Here is a 25,248-nt window from a genome sequence, read left to right on the forward strand (position 1 = left end):
TGTATACCAGTTAGTATTATTGTAGAGATATTTTAATCATGTAATGTTGTTTTCGATTGTACACCACTTGGCAGGTTTTTTATTCGATCCTTACTATGTAAAGCACTGTTCAAACTTTACAGTGCTCTATAAATAAATGTTAATAATAACAAAAACATGAATACTTACTTATTTCCATTTTTTCCATATACAATAGTGATATCATGTGCTCCTATGTGGCCACTTCTTTGCCAATCTGAGTGTTTTTCCCACTGAAATTCAACTGCTGCAATCTCTCCAGGAACAGCTACGTCAACAAATCTTGTGTAAGTATACCTCGGGTAAAAAAATCCACTGTAAAGGAAAAAACAATATAAAAGGCACACCTTTTCATGAGGCATCCCATTTTAAAATGAAAATAAAAACAATACATCTAATTTCCTGCAGTCAGATAATACAGTTCAAATCAATAATCTGTAAGAAAAAGTACTGTGGAAGAAATATAATCTGAATGGAGATAAGTGACATACATGCATAAACATCATGTTCAGCCATAGGTTCTCACTGGCTCTCTCTTCCTCTGTGAACTGCCATTTCTCACAGTTCTCACTCTCACAAATTAATTACTTATTTAAGGGAACCATCTACAACACTGAACACCTGCTTCTTTTGTTAGATATTGAACTCTAATCCAAGATAATACCTACAGTTGCCTGTCCTCTTCTGCAGCCTTGCCATCAGTGGAATAGAGCATCCAAAGATGACCCCATCCTGTTCTCCTCAGTGGTGGTGCACACACATGCCAGTGCTAATGTGGATGCATGCACATCATGCCGGCACTGGAAACAATGGGACTTGAGGTCCTGCAGATTTTGCTATTTGAAGGAGAGTCCCGAATGGAATCCCCATGGATAAGAAGAGCTGATTGTACTGATTTAATCCATTACTAGCACAAGTGTATTTTGTATACAGCACAAATGCCTTATTGTGCACTGGATAGTTAGGCACTAAACTGTACCAGCTGGGGCCCATTGACATTACACAATTTTGTGCTACATTCCACTTTAATTGCCATGGTTTCATTTCATGGAATCCTGAGATTTGCAGTGTAGGCAGGAGTATTTAGAATTCTAAACCAGAGAGCTCATCTAGTGCCTCACCTGACTATGAACCATAGGATTCCTCAAAGTGGAACTGTGGAAATGAATGTAGAATTATAGCATTATAAGTGTAAATGATCCCAGTTCTCCACAAACACCACCAACTTTGAGCTCACAGATCTCAGAATTCTAAACCAGACAGCTCCTCTAGTGCCTCACCTGACTACAAACCCTGGAATCCCTCTGGATGGAACTACAGAAATTAATGTAAGTATATTGGGAGAGAGCCAGTGTGATGTCATGGTTTGAATGTTGGACTATGACTCTGGAGGCCAGCATTCAACTCCCCACTCAGCCATGGATACCCACTGGGTGATCTTGGGCAAATCACACTCTCTCAACCTGAGAGGGAGGCAAAAGCAAACCCCTCTGAACAAATCTTGCCAAGAAAATTCTGTGATAGGTTTCTCTTAGGGTAGCCATAAGTCAGAAATGACATGAAGGCACACAACAACAACAACAACAACAACAACAACATCCTAAAAAAGGACTGTTCCTTTACAGTGTGGGATTCCCCAAGAATTCTCATCATCATAGACACTGGTCATTGGCCAGAGGGTTCTCTGAGTTTTAATAAAAAAGAAAACCTTTCTCAAACTCTGCTTTTGGGTGTCACTGTTTCACTTCCAGACTGCTAGGCATAGGATCACTCATGTTTGGTATCACAGAAAATAATAAACATTATCCCCAAGCTGTAAAGTCATGTTTTTAATCCTGAAGCTACAATTAGAAAGGCAATTAAATTTACAGTTTTCAAAGAGATTACTGGATTAATTCAATTCAACTAAAAAGAGCCATAGCATGTGGAAACAGTTTTAGATATTGATGTCTAATTGCTTTTACGCTTATAATGCTAATCTCACAAGGTGAGCAAACTCTTAAAAATAAACTCCATGCATTTGTGCAAACACATTTCATCTACTGGTACTGCAATTCTTGCTCAGTATAAAAAGTTGTTTTGTAACCAACTACTATATTTGTTACACATAAGTAAATCCATCTAAAAGAATTGGAGTTAGTCTGCAATCCTATTCAATCTTTCATGGCTTCTCCATTGGAGTCAATGGGACATTGCTGTGTGGGCATACACACAATTGCACTATAACACTGCTATAATATTATCCTATATATCTGCCATCCCCATCCCTCACTCCAAATGTCTTTACCATGCAGCAACACAGGCTTGGAAGGGTCATGCTGTCACTGCCATATGATAGTTAACATTTAGTTTGGTTCTTAACTAATTGCAACAATGATCCCTGACTGAGTAAAATATTTTGTTTGTGCGCTTGGATTAGAGTTCCATTCTTTTTTATCATAGTCTAATCTCATTGAAATAACGTGGCAGTAGAATTTTTCTTTATTAGTTGAATAAATTAGTTGAAAAAGCTATGAGAAGTACCCTTTATAGTCCTCAAAGAAAGAGCTTATATTTCATGGTGATATTAAACCTACGTGGAAATTAGATATTCCTTTCTGAGCTCGTTCGCTCCAATCAAGGCTACAGTTATATTCCCTTTTACTCTTTGAGGTCCAAACAGTTTTACAGATACACGTTGTCGCCAACCTATGAAAGCGGGGAAAAAAACCAGATTAAGTACTCTGTACTTTGTGGGAATCTGAAATAACATATTCTCAGTACAGTATATTCAGTATACTTCTCTCCCTGAATGGGCCCATTGTCATGAATGCTCATTTGCTGCTTTGACTCCAGTCCACATCACTGCCCAGAAAGTGGAAGCAGGGAAAATGGAGGATGATTTTCCATCACCTTGTTCTTATCATTGAGGTATACTTAATAGGGCACATGAATAGGGAGAAACAGAAGAATTAGGTCCAGGACTGAAATCCCTTGCTTGCATGGCATGAAAAGATTTTTAGCTTTGGAATGTGTCCAGTGATATTGACCATTGTTCCTGTCCTGAGCAGGAGACTTTTCCTCCCCTTTCTGATGTGTGTTTCAGCTATCACATGCCAAATCCATCACATCAAATGTGTAAAAAATCACTCCTTTTTTTCCTATAAACTAAAATAGGCCCATTTGAAAGTAAAATGACCACGTTTTCATTTTACTGTCTGTGTTGATTGACCTTGCATATCAGTTCTCTGGTGGACACATGGCATCATCACCATTGGCTTATTGGTAAACCACTTTTCAAGCTATGGTCAGAACAGCTCACAACATGAGAAGAGGTTACATAATAAAATATAACATTTCAATAAAATCAAGCAGTCAATCAATAATGCTAGATCAGAATATTACAATACAATCGTAAGCCCGTATGGTGTAGTTGTCTGAATGCTGGGCTAGGATTTTAAGAGATCAGGTTTCAAATCCCTGCTCAACCATGGATAACCAGAGGATGACTTTGATTAAGTCACATTCTCTCAGCCTCAAAGGAAGGTACTGTAATACCAAAACTTATCTGAATAAATATTGCCAAGAACAATCTATGAAAAAGATCACCATAAAACACAGTTGACGTGAAGGCACATATCAAGGAAAATAAAAAGATTTAAATTTTAAAAAAGTTAACACTTACAAGCAAATGGTGGGATAGCTTCGGTGATTAGATAAAACACTTGGTGTACCTCCTCAGTTTTATTTGGAAATTGATCAGCATAGTGACCCATCATAGGACAGCCTTTTGGGGGACATGGAAAGCATTTTCCCTAAACAAAACCAGTGTTGTTTATTAGTTCTTAGTTTTCATTTATATGATGTCATAGGAACTGAATCGTCTCATGTTGGATTCACTCTCTGCATAATCAGGATTGTGTTTTATTTTATTTTATGCTTTATACCTTATCCTTTAGTGTGCATATCATCACCTTCTCAGTTAATAACCTGGATCTATTTACTTTGTGAACTTGCAAAATTTGTCTGGATTGGATACTTACCGATAGAAAGGCGTCAAATGTTTTGCACTGATATCCAAGAAATCCATCAGGTATAAAAATACTGTCAGAATAATATGGTAAGCTTCGCTTATGTGAGCATCCAGCTGACTTAGAAGCTGCAATTTCTGGAACAAATGTCCAATATGTATTTTAGCTTGGATAGTAAACCAATTAAATCCATTGTTGGACTCCATTGTTGGAATCCAGTATAACCAAAATGAGCATAATCTCCTTTTCCCAATGCAGCTCTCCAGAGAAGATTTCCTGGTGACTTCAGGGGTCTGCAGGGAGGGAGGGGAGGGCAAAGAAGTTCTGTATGCCGGCACTAAAATGCCACCATGATAATGGATTTAGATTTAAATGTTTAAGTTAATTCAATAATTTGCCTGAATGTGGTATTGACAATGAAATGTGGTGTTGGTGATAATGATGAAATGTATGCTACCATGATCTTCAGTTGAAAAAGAGTCTTCCAGGTTTAACTTATCAAGATCAGTAGGATAGTCCTTACCCTTCGGTGTACAAGTTCAAAAAAGGGGTGTCTGGGAGGAAGGAGGGGGAATCAAACTCAGGCCAGTTCTCATGAAAGCTTGAAAGTAACACATTAGCAATGGCAGCTCATGACTTGCAGGAGCTACTGTGGGTTTTAGTTTGAACTTTAAAGGAGTTATTTAGGATACGAAACCTATGCGGGGGGGAGGGCTAGAGTTCAGCACCTTTTACAGCTGCTTTAAAGTCTCCCACAGTGGATTCACTGCTTCTCTAGCACAGAATCCAGTGGACGCCACCACATGTTATAATGTCATGCATTGTCATTAGTTACTCTGTGTAACAATGATCATTAAACAATACTCCAGTATCCATTAACAAAATGAGACCTCTTTTCCTGTTGACTTGAAATTATAATGGGGGCATTACTTGTTGAGGGGTGTGTCTCTGTCCTCCACAAATGGACTTGACCTGTCATTCTTTCTTTCTCTCCAAAGATTCCATACAGAATATTCCAGGAAGTTACAACATTACTTACAAGAGGATTTGTACGGTAATATTGTAGACCTGGCCGAGATTAAGAAGCAGAGCCCTCCCTCCAGTTCATCTGGTACCATCTGATACATGGAAGGAGAGATGCAGGCCCAGCTCCATTGGGCTTGGCCTAGATTAAAAAGCAGAGCCTTCCCTCCAGTCCATCTGCTTTGGTCCAGGCCTCAGTGGGAGAGAAGAATTGCTGGACCTGATTCCCTTTCCCACTACCATTCCCTTCTCCTTTTGTGTCATGTCTTTTTAGATTGTAAGCCTGAGGGCAGGAACCATCTAATTAAAAATAATAATAATTGTAAGCCACTCTAAGAGCCTTTAGGGCTGAAGGGCGGTATATAAATACTGTAAATAAATATAAATAAATAATATTAACCTTATTAGCCTTTTGGAGAAGCTGCACATCCTGTTTGATCTGAATGTAAAGGAAAACATAGATCAAAAGGTGGGGGGTGGGAGTATCAGGTTACCTACAGGATCATCTTCTTCCATATAATCTACCCTGTACACTCAGGTTTTCTGGGGGACATTTACTCCAGTTAGCCAAGACAAGGCTAGCAACTGTTACCCAGAGGATTTTTGATTCAGCTGCCCCAAATTGTGGAATGACCGACTGGAAGAGATTCGCCTGTGGTCTGGAACAGATGGGCAGGAAAAAGGAGCTCCAAATGCTGTTCCCTGCACGGCCTACTTCCAAGGCAGGACGAATATGCATGGCCCGACCACACAGCACAGCATCTGCTGGGTAATTTGTTTCATCACCTCCTCCATTGCACAAACACATGACCTGCAACCTCTGAGTACTTCCCAAGTCTGCCTAGATGCCATCTCATTGCATGGCCACCCTTTGATCAGCCACATAGTCGCATGTGCAATATACTGACAGTGCAGGGCATTGTTGCATTGATGTACAACTGATAGATAGACAAAGTACAATCATGACAGCCCCTTTTACATGCTCTTCACCCTCCTTTACCCCCTTCTGGAGAGTCTGGTTTGTGTATATTGTAATTACATACATTGGAGTTGTCACACTTTCATTTCTTTGCTTTCCCTCAGCCCCAAACTTGCGTTGGGCCTCAACCCCGCACTTGCGTTATATGCAGATGTGAAGATGCGCATTTTTTAAGCTAAGCCAGAATATGCCAGCTTCTTTTTGCTCCAGTTTTTAGGCCTGGAGTGCCGTTTTAGTCTGGTTTCCAGCTGCTTTGGAGGTGTGCATCATCTAAACTCCCTGCCTTCAAAGCAGCTGGAAACTGCTTTATTTTGCCCATCTGTTTCACCACATTCTGAGTTTAAAACAGCATTAAAGACCAATCTCTTCCAGCAGCTCTATCTAGAGGGTTTTATATTAATATATAGTTTTTAAATTATGAATTGATTGCTTTTAATATGCATGATTTTTAACTAAAGTTAATGCCCTTTTACCTGATTATGTATTTTAATTGGTGTTCATGTTTTTAACTACATTAGGTGTCTGTTGCCGTATTTTAATCTGTTGTTCCCCAACTCAGTCCTTAGGGAGAGGCGAGTAAGAAAGAAATATCACTATCAGTATCACCAGCACCACCACACCAATCATTTACAGGTCCCATTCTAACTTCAAGAAAAAGTAGCAAAACACAAACATTAAAGCATTTTCAAAAATGATAACACATCTTACAACCCAGCTAACAGAAATGGCAACAACCTTTGTATGGCCAAATATAATATATATGGAAATAAGTTCATTTTTCATAGTAATGTTTCAAGCTTTGGTCCTTAAAGTATTCTTTCTGGCTGGGAGCAAGAACACAAGTTCCCTGTAGCTCTTCCTTCTTTGGTCAAAAGAAAGTGCCATGGTGACCTTTTCTAGCCTCTCAGAGACCTTTGCTTCTTCAGTGGAAGTAAGATTTTTCATATTATCCAAATGTTAAAATAATAGGTGATATTCTGAAGGGACAAAAATTAAACTGGTAAAAAGTTTTCAGATTGAGAAACATCATTAATTATAAATACTGTGAATAATCTAATCACTCTGTTTTCCTATAGTATTTATTTTTAGCATGTATTTTATGCAGTTCCTTAATTTATCTTGGAAGATGGGTGGGGTTTTAAAGTTTTGAAATGCAGGGAATATCTTTTACACACACACATACACACACACACACACACACATTAAGACAGCAAAGATTCCAGGGCTACTTTAGAAACGAACAAGTCTCATTTATCATAAGCTTTTGTGGACAGCAGTTCTCTTCATCAGATACATCTGATAATCTTTAAGATAATTTTTAACCCTAGTTTTTTGTGGGTTTTTCGGGCTATGTGGCCATGTTCCAGAAAAGTTTCTTCAGATGCCAGCCACAGATGCTGGCGAAACATCAGGAAGAAACTTTTCTGGAACATGGCCACATAGCCGAAAAACCCACAAAAAACTAATTTTTAACCCTCTTTAAGACTGTATGCAGCTCCCAATCCCTCTCTCACACCACCAAAATTTCTCAGGCCTCCAGTCCTTCCTCAAAATAGTTTTTCTGGCAAAAATATATCACCCACAAAGTGACCCAAAATGTCACCTCTAAGTGGCATTATGCACAGAAGCCATCCTCCCCCTTCAGACCCCAAAAGCTTGTTTTCAATTAATAAAATTAGTCAAAAACAGTCTGAAAACTCTGGGAAGAATAAACTAGATGTGATTTTAAGTCATTCCTGGGTTACATTTTTAGCTGATTTTCACTTGAAAACGTTCAGCTGCAAGAGGCGGGGGGGGGGGGGGGGGGAAGCAGTGGGTTGGATTTGGTACATGAATGATTCTCCAAGGATCTTTTCACACTACACCATTATAGCACTATCATTCCATTTTAACTGCCATGGGTTTATGCTGTGGAATCTTGGGATTTACAGTTTAGGGAGGGATAGCTAGAATTTTAAACCATAATGCTCTAATACTTCAACAAACTACAAACACCAGGGTTCCTGAGTATGCAGCCAAGACAGCTCAGATTTTATAACTGTATATTGTGAAAGGGTCCCATGTAAGCAAGGATGGTAGAAAATAAACAAGCATAAGCCTCTCTAGATATGTCATTTTCTGTGAAGAAAGATGATGGAGGGTTAGGTGCTCCCCTCTTTAAACTTTGGTTGCAATCTAGTCATAGTAAGTAATGCCTGAAATAAGCTTTTCTAATCCAAATATTTTAATACAGTCAATATGTTGAACGTGTTAAAGATATGAGGTATTATTTTTACCTCTCATAACACCATCAATACCCCACTGTTTAGGTACCAGGCGTTCTTTTTGGCATCCAGGCATTATTTCACCCCCGTTTGGATAAAAATCAAGATGTCCACATGGTTCAATTATTCCACTGGCTGAAATACAGATGAAATAACGGTAAATATTCAAATCTCTACAGTCATGGTCAAGATGGCTTTCCTAGGACACTCACCAAGTTCAAAGAAGAGACGGCCTATATTGGTATGAATAACATCAACAAATTTGGCATCTGACGGATCTAATCTGACTTGAGGAGGTGTGTGATGGAATAAAGGCCCAGCTGGATCCAACCCTAAATAAACCAAAACAATTCTTCTAAATATTTACATTTTGTAATGAAATATTCAGAACACCAATTTTATGTAGAATACAAACGGCCTTGTTCATTAAGCAAAAAGAAAAATATGTGAAGAAGGACAAAATGGACAGTTTTTGGAAGTCTTTAGTCTCACAAGTGATGGATTTGTTTGTCTGTCTAGTTGTAGGTTAATTGCTTTAAAATCTGTATACTGCACGCACAATATAGACCTCTGGGAAGTTGATAACATTTTTAAAATACCACAATCTAACAGATTAAAAATCCTACCACTGTACAAACTAGCTGAATAAATAAAGCTAAAAACAAGGAAATAATATATACAGTGTGAACATAACCACTTCTGTTCTTACAGCCAGAAAACATATCTGGGGTAGCTATGTTTCCTCTTAAGAATTATAACTTAAAGTCATGTAGCAAAGTACAATAATATACAAAATCCAAAACAGTGATACCTTTATAGGACCAACCAAAGTGTATTTTGGTGGAGTTAATAAAGGTATCACTGTTTTGTGGATTTTGAATGTTATTGTACAGATGTTCTTAAACTGTCTCAAAACAATGGCTCAAAATGGCTGTTAGAAGCTCTTTAAATGCCCATGAAAATAAAAAGACATTCACCAGGCACCAGAAGGACCACAACAGAGCCACTGGGTGAGCCACTGACAGTTCAGATGGAAACTCTGGTGGCATGTGCTTTCTTAACACTAAAAAATCTTTCCCTTCAAAAATTCAGTATGCTATTTTAGTTCATTGCATAACTTGGAAAAATTATTTATGAACTGCAGCTCCCTAAATTTACCAGTCAGCATGGCCAATGGACATATTAGCTGAGTGATTCTGGAAAGTACAACCTGAAAATGTAGTTTTTCCAAACTGTTGCTCAATGGCTAGAAATGGTTAGAAAATTCTGGGTTTGGAATTCTGGAACTTGTACAAGAAAGAGCCTTAGTTCCAACCCTTGTTAGCTTAGCCCTGTGATATGTTCACCTCAGGGCTGCCATAAATTGGGAACCACTTGAATGCAGACGACACACAAACACACAGAGAGTCTCTCATCAGCAGTTTGCAGTAACTCCTATAAGATAAGCTTAAGCAGCAGGAGTTTTTCTTGTAACAATGGAATTTTTGCTTTTAAGCAGTACTTTTTTCAAGTCTATTGCTCATAATGCTTACATTCTGTCACATGGACTACAGCACCTGTTATTCTGCTTAGACCTGGTTTCCTTCTCCCAGCTTCTCCTCCAGCATGGGCTCCAAGACTATGTCCAATAATATGAACATTAGAAGGAGAATATCCACAGTTTCGCTACATGAAGGAAAAGAAAATATAGAAATATATCTTAGATCCTTAGCAAGGAAAAAATCATAGTCAAGAAACATTTTGCTGCCTGAAGCAAGTTACAAATGGTGCCTGCTCCTGAATCGGTTGGGGAGTAAGTACAGAAGCTGACTGGACACCTGGATACAATTTCAGCCCTGTTAATAGGATAGAATATTCTGCTACACCTAAACTAGCAAGCTAATTTAGAGGACATTTTATAAATTGTGCGAGATACACCTATTCAAGAGAAAGGAAAAAACAGAAGACAACAGGTAGAGGCCCTCAATACCTGCTTCCAGAAGAAGCCTTCTCACTTTGTCTAATGAATGGACCAACCCTAGATAACAGTAGCAGAAGTTGCTTTAGTTGTTTCAACCTATATATTCTTACTTGAACTCAGTGGAATTGTACAGAAGAATTCATCATAAAAAAGTAGATTTGCACCCCACTGTGGGAAGTGCCCATTAACTTGATCCACACTGACTGAATTTCTGAATCATAAAATCATAAGAGAAAGAAAATTATGAGCCTCTGGGAACTACAATGCTGTGCCCAATTTGCTATAACCTATTAAAAAAAACACCATGGAATCTCCAAACTCCATGCATGTAGCAAATAATGTTTATTTCCTCTCCCCTTTGTAAGGATCTACATACTCCAGTCCTTAGCACAAATTCTTAACATGCCATCTTTTAATAATGATTCCATATGTACTTTGAAAAACTGGAGAATCAGTTAGTGCATATGAAATTCTTTAAGTCTGAAGTTCCTTGTTTTTCTAGCTCTCAGATTGTTATCTGTAATCTTGAGTTATGGCATATATTTATAGTACTTTCGTATAGTAATCTCAGTGTTCTTGACTATTAGAGTGCTAGTCCATACCTCCTGGTGCCAGTCAGTTGTCACACATATTATCTCCTGCCATCATACACAGGAAATGACAGCAAAGAGTAAGACCCAGTGAGTTGTACTTGAAAGAGGGAAAATGCAACACACACAAAAAAAGGAATACTCCGCCCAAGTCCTAGAGTTTCCTCATCAAACATCCACTTTCTGTTCTAGAAGTGGTCCTGAGTCAGCAGTACATAATTCAGGCTTGCCTTTTCCTACCACTACTTTCTCTAGTTCCACACATCTCATGAGGCTGTAGACTATCTGAACACTCTGTACTGCATATAAAGAAATCAGTATGCAAGAATAGGCTTAATCATAATCTCCAAATTAGCCTCCATTTTTTTTGCTCACAGCAATAAATCTGTACACTAGGCCATTCATCACCTCCCACCTGGATCCTCAGATTCCTATGAAGTGCATGAATTCTATTCTTCTCGCAGTTGTACCTTACACTTGGTATACCATCTGATCTTGCAGGTTTCACTTAGGGTGTGAAATATGTTTCAATCACACTATAATATTCCTTAAGCATCTTTAAGTTATAATTCTTAAGAGGAAACTAATTTAAAATATCTAGCCCTCTATATTTAAGTGATTTGGTGTGGTGGTGTTGGGGAGAACATGCTTACCTCAAGGTACTCCAGTAAATAAGCCAGCTCAGCTCCAACAATACGGATATTTTGCACTGCTTGTGTATACAGGTTAGCAGCACCAGCTTTCCAGTTTACAACAATACAGTTTATATCTTCCTTTTGAAGGATAAACTGGAGGGTTAATTAAATATCAAATGAAATAAACAACAGAAAAATGATTTACATTATTGTTTTCCACAATAATCACTCAATGACAATGGATTGCCTATTTGTAGTACTGCCATAATTTATTACTTCTCAAGTGCATAGAGACATAAGGCCCAGCTTTCACATTTATGAGTTTATAACACAAAGCTAGTAAAGTGAAATTACAGTCGGACAATAGCATCTATGGCAGGTGCTTACTACACAACTTCATGTCTCTTCTGTTGCTGCTTTGCATTTCAGTTGGTGAAGTGAACATTTTCTTGGATATTTCACCCCATCAATGGAAAGGTGCACTCTGCCAACAAATGAGATGCAAAGAAGAAACAGGAGAGACACAACATCGTATGATAAGTACCTGCCAAAGACACAATTATCCTACTGTAATGGATTTCTATGACTCTTGTGTGATAAACAGGAAAGAGAAAGGGAAAGGGGGGGGGTAATAGTGGCATGTGAAGGACAAATAGACAAAATATACATTAAAAAAGGGAGAGAAACCAGTACAGATCCATTAATATATCATGTGAAATAAAAGATGCAGAATGATGTTAACTAAAGAAATGCAAAAACAAGGATAGCCATACTGGAGTTTATTGCAACTGGGGCTTTTCCCCATGGTTGGGGGGTAGGAGTAAGGAGTAAAAGGTTTTTACAGGAGTAGGAGTAGGAGTAACATTAAGAAAAAAAAATCTTACTCCAGAGTAGGATAAGGAGCAACCTCAAAATCACCACTGCTCCCCTGCCTTGGTTTATTGTGGCACCAAAACTCTCTGACAGAGAAGGCTAAAGTCTCACAAAACTATAGTCCCCAGAATTCCCTAGCATTGAACAGTTAAAGCAGTCTCAAACTGGATTATTCCTGCAATGTTATTTGGACCTTAAGCACTTTTAATCACACATATAAACACCATAAAATATCTATATATTTACCCTGCACATATCTACTATCTGTTCATAGTCGTCGCCAACAAAATAGCCATGTATAATGAAACGTGTTATCCGGTTTGTTCTGAAATTTGAAACTCTAATCGTTGATGGATTTACTGCAGATATTACCTAGATTAAGGAAGAAAAAATACATGTGTTAATAATATTTCTTGCTGTTTTGACTTATTTGGAAATAAGCTATGTGGGACCTGGATTTATGTCTACTTGAGTGTGTGCAGGGTCTTCTCTAGTCCAAAGGAGAAAAATGATATTATTTGGTGGAGCCTGTGAAAGCCATTGGGCACAAAGTGACCATGGGGTAGTTGAAAAATCTATGTTCATGGAAGCCTCCAGGCTTGTTATTATCATATACAGACTTTTCTTACAGCATCATATTAATGTAAGTGGATATATAAAGTGATAAAATATGAAGATGGCACTGTAATTTGGCTTGTGCACATGATCATTTCCACCATAAATTTGTTTCAGGAGGACTGTGGTTTCTTGGTTAAAGGCTTAGTTTTTGATGTGGGAAACCCAGGTCCAATATTTTAGTCAGAAGGGCTAGGCAATTCATTATGCCATAGCCTAATTTAGGTCATGAATTGTGACATTATTATGAGGGTAAAACAAATTTTGCCCGCTATGCTGGCACTAGCAGTAATGGAAAGGACAACAAGATATCTATTGTGATATTTCAGAGTGACAACAGATCAAGATTATTTTCATTTTTTCTTTTTCATTTTTTGGGGTTATGTTAGACTTCCACAGAGTTTAGACAGGGAGGCTTTTAAAACAAAAAATCTTTAAAGAATGGCTTGGGATGTTGTACTGTTTCAATTGTACTGTTTTTAAGTGCTTTTATCTTTTTCTAATTGCATTTTATTCTCTCAAAGAGCAATGTTTTAATACTATAATAGTTTAATTCCATTTTAATGGTAACTTTTGTATCTTTTCAGTTGTATTCTTTTAAACTGTAAGATGCTTTGTGTGCCAATGTTATAAAAATATAAATATGTTGTTGTTGTTGTTGTGTTTGAGACAGTGGAGGCAAGATTGTATCCAGTTATCCTCCTCTCAGCCTCCATGTACCAATTGTTCTTCTGCAGAAGAGCAACATTGCTCACATAATCAGTACCTCTGCTGCCAGTAGCAGCTCATGGATTCATGTCAGAGATGCAGCGAATCCACTTTTTGAATTTTATAGCAGATTTTAAAGGCACTATCTCAGGTGAGGCTCCTTGGATAGTTCTTTTAAAGTGTGGAAGAAAACCTAGAATGGATTCACTGCACCCCAGCCACAGAAGACAACTCCTGCCACTGTTTGCTACCACCATACTGATCCCCTTCTTCATTTCACCGTACTTAAAACTTAGTTTTTCTGAATGAACTGGTGTGTTATTTGAGCAGAGCTTGGGAATGTTGGCCTTCATGCTAGCCTGTGAACATTAAATCAGTAAAAAACAGCATTACTCAGTTTAAAGTATAAAAGTAATTATTTAATAACATGTTAGTAAAGTATAAAATTAATTCCTTAATAACATGTTAATACCCTAAATGTGCTTGATCCTGTCTGATCTTGAAAAGTAAGCAGGGTCAGTCCTTGTTAGTACTTGAATGGGAGACCACTAATGAATACCAGGCTACATTTCAGAAGAAGGAACTGACAAAACCATCTCTGAGTATTCCTTGCTTGAGAAAACCCTCTGAAATTCATGGGGTCACCATAAGTCAAAAGATAACACGAATGCACGCACACATGTACACACACACACACACACACACACACTAGTAATATAGTAATCTTTTTAAAAATTATTAAAATGACCAAACATAGCCAAAGTGCCACCAAAATCCTCCAACTTACTTCCCAAGTGTAATGAATTAAAGAGTATTAAAATAACTTCTGAAATCATTGTTAAAATTTTTAATGAATTAAATCTGGTTGTTAATTCTAATCAGAGTATACCAGTCAATTAGTGACACTAATGATGTGATGACTAGTAATGATTAAACAAATTCCCATTGACTGAATGTATCTTCTATAGTTGTGATTAGCAATAAGGATGATGCTATTGTCTCTGGGGCTGTACTTGGACAAGTTACTTTGTGACTACAAGTCCCAGAATCACTCAGCTAACTTGGCCATGTGGGGATTCTATGAGTTTTTGTCCAAAAGAACATCTTTGTTTAGGGATAATTAGTTTATTTTCTAATAATAAATTCTTTCCAAGATCTCTCACTTAACAAGAATTTGGTTTACTCAATCTTGAGACAGATTACACTGGCAGAATAATATCGGATTGACAAATTTAGTCAGTTTGCAATTCTAATTATTCCTGCATCTAAGCAAGTAATTTAATGAAACTTTCTCCAAAATAAGTGTGTACAAGGTTGCAGACTGAGTGTGATTTTATTTCAATCACTTAACCTTTTAATATATAATCATCTAGAAAGAAAATTGTATTTTAATGGATGTAAAAGGTCTACAAGTGCATTGGAGAAATTAGATTAGACTATGTGGTCCTCTAGATGTTGTTGGATTTCAAAGCCAGTAACTCTAGCCAGTATAATCAATGGTAAAGAATGGTGGAACCTACAGTCCAACAGTATCTGGAGCAATATATGATTCTTGCTCCTGTCTTAAATAGAGAATGGACTAATCTTCAGACTGAGAGAAAGCAGAGTTGTTCCACCAATGGAAAGGCTGTCATTACTGGAACTAGAAATATGTTGGGTGTGTGTGTGTGTGTCAGTGATTCCTATCACTATGAAGTCTCAACTGCACTCTCAAAACTAAATGTTGTAAAATCACACTGAACATATTTTCAGGCAGTTTACAAGACTGCAATGGGAAGAAAGGAGAATAAAGTACCATTGCTCTAGTAGATATCCACTAGCTGAATTTAGATCTATTTTAATGGCTGTTTAGGCATCCTGCAATGGAAAAACTCCTCTGAAGAAATTTGCCAAGAAAACCCTATGATAGGGTTCCCTTAGGATCAGCATAAGTAAAAACTTACTTGGAGACACACAGCAGTAGCAGCAACAGAAGCAACAACAACAACTGGAGGCAAATGAATTTACAAAGAGAGGAGCTTGTTAGCTCCAAAGCCATGTGCGTAGGGGCTGAACTTTCAAAAGGTGAGGGCCTTCCTCCACGTGTGAAATATTTCCTCACTATTCAAAACACCACTATTCCAGCATTCTGTACCATGTGAGGATGGCAGAGTGGGTTCTCTATTCAACATCTTTATCAATGACTTGGATGACAGAATTGGGGGCATATTTATCAAATTTGCAGATGACACCAAACTAGGAGGTGTAGCTAATACCCGAGAGGACAGGATCAAACTTCAAAATGACCTGAATAGATTAGAAAGCTGGGCCAAAGCTAACAAAATGAATTTCAACATGGAGAAATGTAAGGTACTGCACTTAGGGTGGAAAAATGAAATGCAGAGATATAGGATGGGTGAGACCTGGCTGAATGAGACTATGATGTTTATCACACTATGCTCTTAAAGAGCTACTATTCCAGTGTGACTCCTCTAGCAGCCTCCTGTTGCATGCTGGGATTGGCAATTTTAAGGAGCTGAACTTCTCTGCCTGAGAATTCTAAATACCCCTCCTTAAAACTGCCAATCCCAGCATGCAACAGGAGGCTGCTAGAGGAGTCACACTGGAATAGTAGCTCTTTAAGAGCTCGTCTGATAAACACCCAAGTGTGAAAGGGATCTTGGAGTCCAAGTAGACCACAAGTTGAACATGAGTCAACAGTGCGAAGCGGCAGCTAACAAGGCCAATGCAATTTTAGGCTGCATCAATAGAAGTATAGTGTCTAGATCAAGGGAAGTAATAGCGCCACTCTATTCTACTCTGGTCAGGCCCCACCTGGAATATTGTGTCCAGTTCTGGGCACCACAATTTTAAAAGGATGTTGAGAAACTGAAGCATGTCCAAAAGAAGGTGACTAAAATGGTGAAGGGTCTGGAAACCATGCCCTATGAGGAACACCTTAGGGAGCTGGTTAAGTTTAGCCTGGAGAAGAGAAAGTTAAGAGGTGATATGATAGCCCTGTTAAAATACTTGAAGGGATGTCACATTGAGGAGGGAGCTAGCTTGTTTTCTGCTGCTCCAGAGAACAGGACCCGGAGCAATGGATGCAAGCTGCAGGAAAAGAGATTCCACCTCAACATTAGGAGGAACTTCCTGACAGTAAGGGCTGTTCTACAGTGGAACACACTCCCTCAGAGTGTAGTGGAGTCTCCTTCCTTGGAGGTCTTTAAACAGAGGCTGGATGGCCTTCTGTCAGGGTTACTTTGATGGAGGATTCCTGCATGGCAGGGGGTTGGACTGGATGGCCCCTGTGGTCTCTTCCATTTCTATGATTCTATGATTCTATGGTTCTCCTTTTTTGAAACCTGTCTTTCCTATTGTATTGGTTTTAGGGTGCAGTACAAGATGTTGGTCATTACCTTTAAAGCTCTATATGGCCTGGGTCCAACCTACCTAAGGGATTGCCTACTTCCGTATATTCGACTCTGTAAACTTAGGTCCTCTGGGAGGAATCTATTGCAACCTATTAAATCCAGAATGACTGCAAACTCCCAGCGGACCTTTTCAGCAACTGCTCCCAAACTGTGGAATAACCTGCCAGATGAGATCTATCAAATTACGAGCCTAGACAGCTTTAAAAAAAAAAAAAATGTCAGGACGGATCTCTTCCACCAGGCCTTTCCTGAATAGAACGACTCAGCCAAAAATGAACCCCCTCCCTCATTAATAATAATAATAATAATAATAATTTGTATACCGCCCTGTGGCGAACCAATCCGGGCGGTTGACAACAGTGATTATAACAGAGTTAAATATAAAATTAAAAACATTATAATCCCTCCCCTCCTTATAAAAGTATTAAAAAATATGACAGATTAAAAACACAATATCAAAACATAAAATATAGTTAAAACAAACTAAAAACCCTGGTGTCCCTCTGGAGATCCTCAACCATCACTGAAGATGGGGCCACGAGAGGAAAGAGGGGATCAGGGAGCCCAGGCCGGGATGGTTAATCTGGAAAGGCCTGCCGGAAGAGATCCGTCTTGACAGCTTTTTTAAAGCTGTCTAATGATGTCAACTGACGGATCTCATTCGGCAGGTCGTTCCAGAGTTTGGGGGCGACAGCAGAAAATGCCCTCTGGGAGGTCGCCGCAAGCCTAGATTTTAGAGGCTGCAGTAAGTTCCTCCCAGAGGACCGGAGAGCGCGGGGAGGATTATACGGGAGGAGGCGGTCCCTGAGATAGCTTGGACCCAAGCCATTTAGGGCTTTAAAGGTAATAACCAACACCTTACTGTTCACCATGTAATGTCTATCACTCAAACCATTTTGATTATTTTATTATCAATTGTTTATTTTAATAGACTACTTTTAATTGTAATATGTTTAATTCTTTTTAAGGGGAGATGGGGATATTATATGCGCTATGTACTGTATATTGGATTGATTTTTACATGTAAGCCGCTTTTATTGTTTGACAACAGAAAAGTGGGATATAAATAAAGTACTGCATTATTATTATTATTACTACTTTCCTTTGTGGAAGAGAATGGAAATACCAATGAAAAGGGGCAGGGCTACCTCAATCCCCCTCTTTGTGCATTTATTCTACTTCACTACAGAATGTCTAAGCAGGGTTTTATTAAGCCTGTATTCATTAATTTTTAATTTTATCATTTATTTATTGGATTTCTCCTTTTCTCTCAGGATGGATTTATTAGAACACATTCTTACCTGGAAATATACAGGACTTTCTCTGGTATACAAGTGAAAAGCAGTATTAACAATATCTGGAGGTTCTGGGAAGTCCAAGACTGGCCGTTGTAGAGTTCCGCCCCAAGGGGGGGCCATTTTCAAAGCATCCAACTCTGTTATAACAAATTTCTGAACCTGTGGCATGAGGATGAATAGCACTTTGAATGTAATAGTACCAAAATGATAACTGAAGTACTCAGCACTTATAAGGAGGGTATCTCCCTCCATAACTGCCATCCTCCGGCCTGCGAGGGAGTTGACCAGGCAGACCCAGCTCCATCAGGGCTAGCCTGAAGAAAAAGAGCTCTCCCTCCAGTACATCTGCCTTGGTCCAGGCCTCAGAGGGAGAGAAGATTGCTGAACCTGATCCCCTCCCCTCAACCCACCATTCCCTTCTCCTTTTATGTCATGTCTTTTTAGATTGTAAGCCTGAGGGCAGGGAACCGTCTATTATCCCTTCTGTTGCAAGCCGCCTGGATTCCCAGTGATTGGGTGGCATATAAATAAATCCTATTATTATTATTATTATTATTATTATTATTATTATTATTAAGAGCCACCACACCTTTAAAACAAGTGTCTTTATTGCAGCTGCACAAGTGCCCTTCTTTAATAATAAGTTTTTAATAATAAGTTTTATTTATGTTGTCCTGCTCCTCCCGACGAATCGAAACAGGATTACAGTGAAATTATGCAAATCGATAATAATTCTAATAACAGTTATTTAAAATCACAATATAAAACCATCTGCTATCTAAAAACAATTAATACAATATAAAATCTCATTGACCTCCTGAGGTAGACTCCTGTTTGAGACCTTTATCTCAGGTCTATAAAGATCAGGGGGGTATGCTTGGTGGAAGAGGTAAGTTTTCAACACCTTTTTGAAGGCATCCAAGGTAGAAATGAGTTGGAGCTCTTCCAGAAGATTATTCCAAAGTGTTGGGGCCATAGCCGACAATGCTCTTTGGTGAGCAGTTGTTAACCTAACCTTGGGATGCTTTAGGCTATTCCTTACTCTATTTGATTCTAAATAGGCTATAAAAATCTGAATTCATTGGGATCCCAGAAAACAACAATGTTCAATTGTGGAATTGTCAGATCCAAAATAGTCATCAGATCTTTCAAACACCATATCTTTCATTTGTCATAAAGAGCAATCTTGGACAGATTTACAATTACATTAAATAAATAAGCAACACAATTACAATAAAACAATAGAATGAAACAAATATAACATGGTTATAAAAATTTTAAAGTTCATTTTTGAAATGGAGAGTAGAAGGAAAGAAGATCTGCAGTACTAAATCAGTTAGACAAGAAGAATAAAAACCCACAAAACTACAACAGTGTGAATACTTTCAAGACCTGTATTATTGTCCATAATCCTGTAATCTCACCTCTTACTATTGCATGCAGAAGTAGTGCAGTGAACCAAACACCAAACATCTAGAGGGAAAATAAATACACAGGTTAGCTGCAAGCCTGGGATCCAGCTGAGATTATATTGGTATGTTGCATTTTTAATGTTGTCTGTTCTATTACAACTGTCTGTATCTGTAAAGAAAGCTGCTGCAATCAGGGATGGACAAAGCATGGTAAAAAACTATCTTGATTCTTATGTCATGCTGGTTCTCTCACTTCTATATTATTATCTATATCAGTAATTCTCAAACTTCAGTCCCAGATGTTGCTGGATTACAGCTCCTATAATCAAGAGCTAGCTTTGCAAATGTTCAGAAATTCAATGGTTAATAAGTTCTGAGGACCAAGCTTTGGGAAACACTGGTTAATGTATGAGGCCTTTAGAATAGGAACCCATAAATCCATGGCTATAATAGTGCCATTTCCAAACTATGCAATATTCTTAGTCTTACCTGTAGTTATTCGTTTCTTCTCCACTCTCGCTCTGGCTCATGGGTGTACAGTTTCACTGCTCTTGTCAAATCATATTTCACAGTGTTGTGATCTGTTTACATGCAACAGGTCCAGACCAGTTTTCATGAGAGTCCACCCACATAATTACTGGTGAACATAACTTAAATGTTAAGGTTAATTGTTACACTTTTAAAAAGTCATTACAAAGAGTTATGAAGTAGAGGTTTTTTCTCTCCTAGTTCTTATGACAGATGTAAACCATCACCAGTTATTTTTGATATAAAGTTTCCCCAGTTGTTGGGACTCTGCAGAATGTGGACCTAGGTAAAGAGGAGATCATTCACTACTTCTTTTAGGGTAGATCCACTACTTCTTTACCAGTGGCCAGAACTGTGATGCTCTCCGATTGGTTTGAAGTCATGCTCAAATTGCTGGGGAAAAGATTGGGACCCTTAAAAAAACTGCAAGCATCACCCCTTGTTTCCACCTAGTATGAGCCAAACTGTGGTGAGCACCTTAAAAATTTCTGTAAGAGGAATCTTCTAAAAATGTAAAGGGTGTGGCTCACTTTTCTCTAACCTGAACAGCATTTTCAAGGTGCTGCCTAATACTCACTTCATTCTACTTTTTGGAAGCAAGACCACAAGACTTTTACAAGATACACTTATGACATGGATTACAACTAGCTTGTTATAATCAAGTACTGATTTATATCTTCAAAGGGCAGGTTCATGCAAGCTTTAGGGAACAAAGTATCTTATACTGCAATTAGTAAAAGGTAGCAAACACAGAACAAGAATGCTGGTAATTCATAATTGTGCCAAAGCAGTGTCCTCTCTTTTTTTAACCAAGTTGCACAACTCAACAAACCTTGAGATAGGGGACATCATTTGGCATACCTTTTATTTTATGGCCTTAGGATGTCAATTGGGATCAAAGGCTCTGGTGTCAGTGGTTCATGCATGCAGACAGGGTTTACATGTGTATCCCTACACATAAGACTGGAAAACTGCATTGAGGCTTGCACAATGACTTTGTTTTTCATGGAGTGAGTGAATTCAAGACAGTCAGAAAATGAAGAAAGTTGCCTCTGTATCAGATGCATTTTCATATGTTTCTTTTAAATGGGCAGATAATAATGATATATATGTTATCGTTGTGTGCCTTCAAGTTGTTTCCAACTTCTGATGACCCTAAGGGGACCCTATCATGGGGTTTTCTTGGCAAGATTTTATTATTATTATTATTATTAGTAGTAGTAGTAGTAGTAGTATCCTTTATTTGTATAGGGCCATAAAGTTGCATGGCCCTTTATAGAAACAATCAATTCAAAATATTAAATCCTGCCAGAGGCATATAATCTAAGGATAAAATAATTATAAACAAATTATGCAAGTAAAATACAGTACTATAGAACCAACTGACACATAATCAAATATAAAATTATAAAACAAAGTTAATGTAAAATTCCAAATGCTTTAGCAAACAGGAATGTCACCAGTTTAGATTTAAAACTAGCCAAGGAGGAGGCAGTCAATAATATTCAGGGACGCTATTCCTGGAGTACAATGGAGCGTGTGAAAAAGGACAAAGCCAAGCCAAGGAAGAGGAAACCCTTAGTTGGGTAAGAAGCCCAAAGTTCCTGAAATGGAGATTTTGAGCAGGCTGATAAAAGAAATAAGGGCTGACAGATTGGGAGGGGGGGAGGTTGTGCAACATCTTAAACATTGAAAGAAGAAGCTTATATCAAATCCTGTATGAAAGGGGTAGCCAGTGAAGAGATACCAAAAGTGGGATAACATGATCAAAAGGACAAGCCAAAATGATAATCTTAGCAGCAGAATGTTGAATGGAGGCCAGAGGGCTAAGATGAGACAGTGGAAACCCCGATTTGTTCAGAGGAAGTTTGCCTTTGCTCTCCTATGAGACCAAGAGAGTGTGAGTTGCCCTAGATCACCCAGCAGATTCTGTATTTGTCTGCCAACAAATATCTTGTTCAATAATATTACATACCCTCACAGATGAAAACCAGGACGCATGTGGCCAAGCAACATCAGAGTGTGGTCAAGATGTTAAAGGCTATTAATGAGAAAGAACACGCGAACTAGGAGATGATGCAGCAGTTTGATTTTGCCAGAACCTATTGGGAAGGTAAGATTCCACCTCTCCTCTCCTCTCTCCACACAGTAAATTGAGTGCTAATTACTATTGCACTTTTAATCCAGTATGCAGCAGTTGAAGTAAGCTAATGACAAAGGGGGAAGTGGAAGGCAAAGAGAGAAACCAGGACATTTTAAAAGCAGCTGAAAAAGGAGGATGACAGAGGATTAATTGGAATGTCCCTGCTATACTGAAAAAGCTGGAGGGTATGATAGTGTAATCTACTCATTGCTGTACTGAGGTTTGTAAACACACACATATAGTTGGAAGAAAGAATTTCCACAAATCCAAGAATCAGTAAGCGATCAAAGTAAAAATCCCTGCATACTAATAGAACACCTGTCAACCCTGAGTGCAACCATCTTTTTTACCTGATTATTCTTGGGAGTGAGGTTTAGTTCATCCAAGCAGTCGGAATGGAAAGAGATAGGTCTCTAACCCCATCTGCTTTCCTTTCTCACTTCCAAAGACTATACATGTAACCTTTATAGATATGCAGCAGAGATGAACGAAGGTATTGCCACAAAAGCCGCTGCAAGTGGGTGGGTAGCTGAGTGGCTCCAGATTATAATGTCTTCATCTGGAACAAATTCAGGGGAGAAAGTGGAAAACAGAGGCAGCACCAATACAGGCTAAACTTATGTAGGAGGAGACTGAAGATGGAGGCAGGAATAATCAGGAAATGAATAATTATGAATATTCTTTCTGTGGCTACAATAGCCTCAGGTCATACCTTCTTGCCCACTGAGCAAATAGACTTGATTTTTTCACATACAAACTCAAGTAAATTGTTGAATCAGAACAGACTGAAAAGGGGAAATACAGACTGGCAGTTTCCGCTGTCCTCCATGCGCGGTAAGGCTGAAGAAGGACTGGGCATCCACATGCGCCCAGCCTTTCTTCCCTGATGGGATGCCATCTTGGCATGCACCCGTTTACACAGGGCGTGCCACGATGACATCCCTCATGCACAGCACGGAAACAGTGCTGCACATGAAAGGTGTCATAAGGCCATGCTGTGGCCCTTATGGTGCCCCTTTTAGAGTGCAAATAGGAGCTGCCACGTCCCCAACCCAGCACTTCCAAGGGCGGCACAGAGCCGCCTCTGAATGCACTATCTGTCTAGCCCCACAGTCTTTTTCCTCCCCTCAAATTTCATCTTCCAGCTATCCCAATTTGCCTCTCGCTGGCCTCAACTGTCATGAAATTCCCTTGCAGGTGAGACTGTCACCTGTATTCAGAGGGCCTTTTCCATGGCTGCTCCCCAGTTCTGAAATTCCCTCCCAAGCAACCGTGCCTGATATTGCTGTTGCTAGGGCACAAGACTGATACTGTTGTTGCGAGGACACTCCTCCTTATTTGTACTTTTGGTGACTTAATCATTTATTACCATCATTTGGTTTACTTCACTATGCTTTTCTGCCTAGGTAGATCTGTAGGAGTTTATTGGGTGCTTAATTAGTGAAGTGATAATTTTATCTATTATTGTTGTGTAATAGCTTGTCTTTTATTCTGATGCCTTTTATATTATATTGTTTTATGTTTCAATGGAATTTTACTAGGAGTTCCTGTGTGGCATTGATCAGACAAGGGGCACAGAAACATTTGGAATTAAGCCAGCATGGCATAGTGGTTTGAGCATCTGGACTACGACTCTGGAGACCAGGGTTTGAATTCCTGCTTGGACATAGAAACTCACTGAGTGATCTTGGGCAAGTCATACTCGTTCAGCCTCAGAAGATGGCAGAAGCCCAAGACCTAGTATCCCAAGGTCAACCTAGAGAATAAATACAGATTCACAACATCAAAAGGCATTGTGTCAGCACGTCATGTGAAACATCAGAGAGCAACACACACATCCCTGAAGAAATTTGACAAGAAAACTCTGTCATAGGTCACCATAAATCGGAAATGACTTGAAGGCACACAACAACAACAGCAACAATGTTAGAAAGATTTGGGGTTTTGTGAAGGGAACCATAGGAAAAATTAATTAATAGTAATGGGAAGGGGAGAAGGAAGGGGTGTAAACTCCTACTTGATTCCCTTGCCTACTTAAAAAAACAGACACAGAGAACTTAACGCGTTGCTATCTGATGTTGCAAATGAAGTGCTGACACAATGCTTTCTGATGTTGTGAATCTCCCTATGATGGATTTCCTCTCTAAGTTGCCCTTAGGGTTCTAACCCTTGGGCTCTAGTTGTTACTCACTTTGCTTTTTTACCCTTTGGATCTCTCCCTGGATCTGGTACTTGGACCTCAAAGTCACCCCTATCCTGGACAAGAGGCTGTGTTGGTCAGTGGATTCAGTGTAGTGATGCTTGACCAGTCTTCCTTGTAAATTACTTAATTAAAACACCCCAAAAATAAAAACACTGAAAAGTTATTGTGATAGATAAAATAAACAGTATAATAGTTCCACCTGTACTACATGGTAATATATATCAGTTTCAAACAAAATAACACTTCTCCTTGAACAACTTCTCCTTTTTCAGATCCCCAAATCCTATTCAGGTCATAAATTCCTCTCTTCCTAACTGCCTCTGTCTTTCTGATGACCCTAACTACTGTTTAACAGACAAGCCTCTAGGATTACAGCCTTTCCACTTTGCCTGGCTTTGTGTTTTACACTCCCATTTTTCCTTGTAGAATTCAATTTTGAAGAAACTACAAGTTTCCTCTTCAAATTGATATACTCCCCTTTTGATGGATTCTGTATTTGTCTGCCAAGTATTCTGCCAAGGAATATCTTGTTCTTCCTCTGTGGTTCTAACAGTTAACATTAATTGACTGTTTCCT

At 38.7% G+C, this 25,248-nt stretch overlaps 1 protein-coding gene across 1 annotated transcript; it reads right to left on the reverse strand.

Annotated features, from left to right (window-relative positions):
• Positions 1-201: 201 nt before the first annotated feature.
• Positions 202-20,328, reverse strand: LOC121925924 (pancreatic lipase-related protein 2-like). Its single transcript, XM_042458489.1, is given in 13 exon segments — positions 202-333; positions 2,595-2,706; positions 3,683-3,812; positions 4,041-4,165; positions 5,452-5,490; positions 8,307-8,425; positions 8,503-8,626; positions 9,851-9,959; positions 11,498-11,632; positions 12,599-12,724; positions 18,390-18,503; positions 18,505-18,568; positions 20,288-20,328. Coding segments are annotated over 9 exon segments (867 nt in total). The 3' UTR covers positions 202-333; positions 2,595-2,706; positions 3,683-3,812; positions 4,041-4,165; positions 5,452-5,455.
• Positions 20,329-25,248: the final 4,920 nt, after the last annotated feature.

Source organism: Sceloporus undulatus, chromosome 3 (assembly GCF_019175285.1).
Source record: "Sceloporus undulatus isolate JIND9_A2432 ecotype Alabama chromosome 3, SceUnd_v1.1, whole genome shotgun sequence".
Taxonomy (NCBI): domain Eukaryota; kingdom Metazoa; phylum Chordata; class Lepidosauria; order Squamata; family Phrynosomatidae; genus Sceloporus; species Sceloporus undulatus.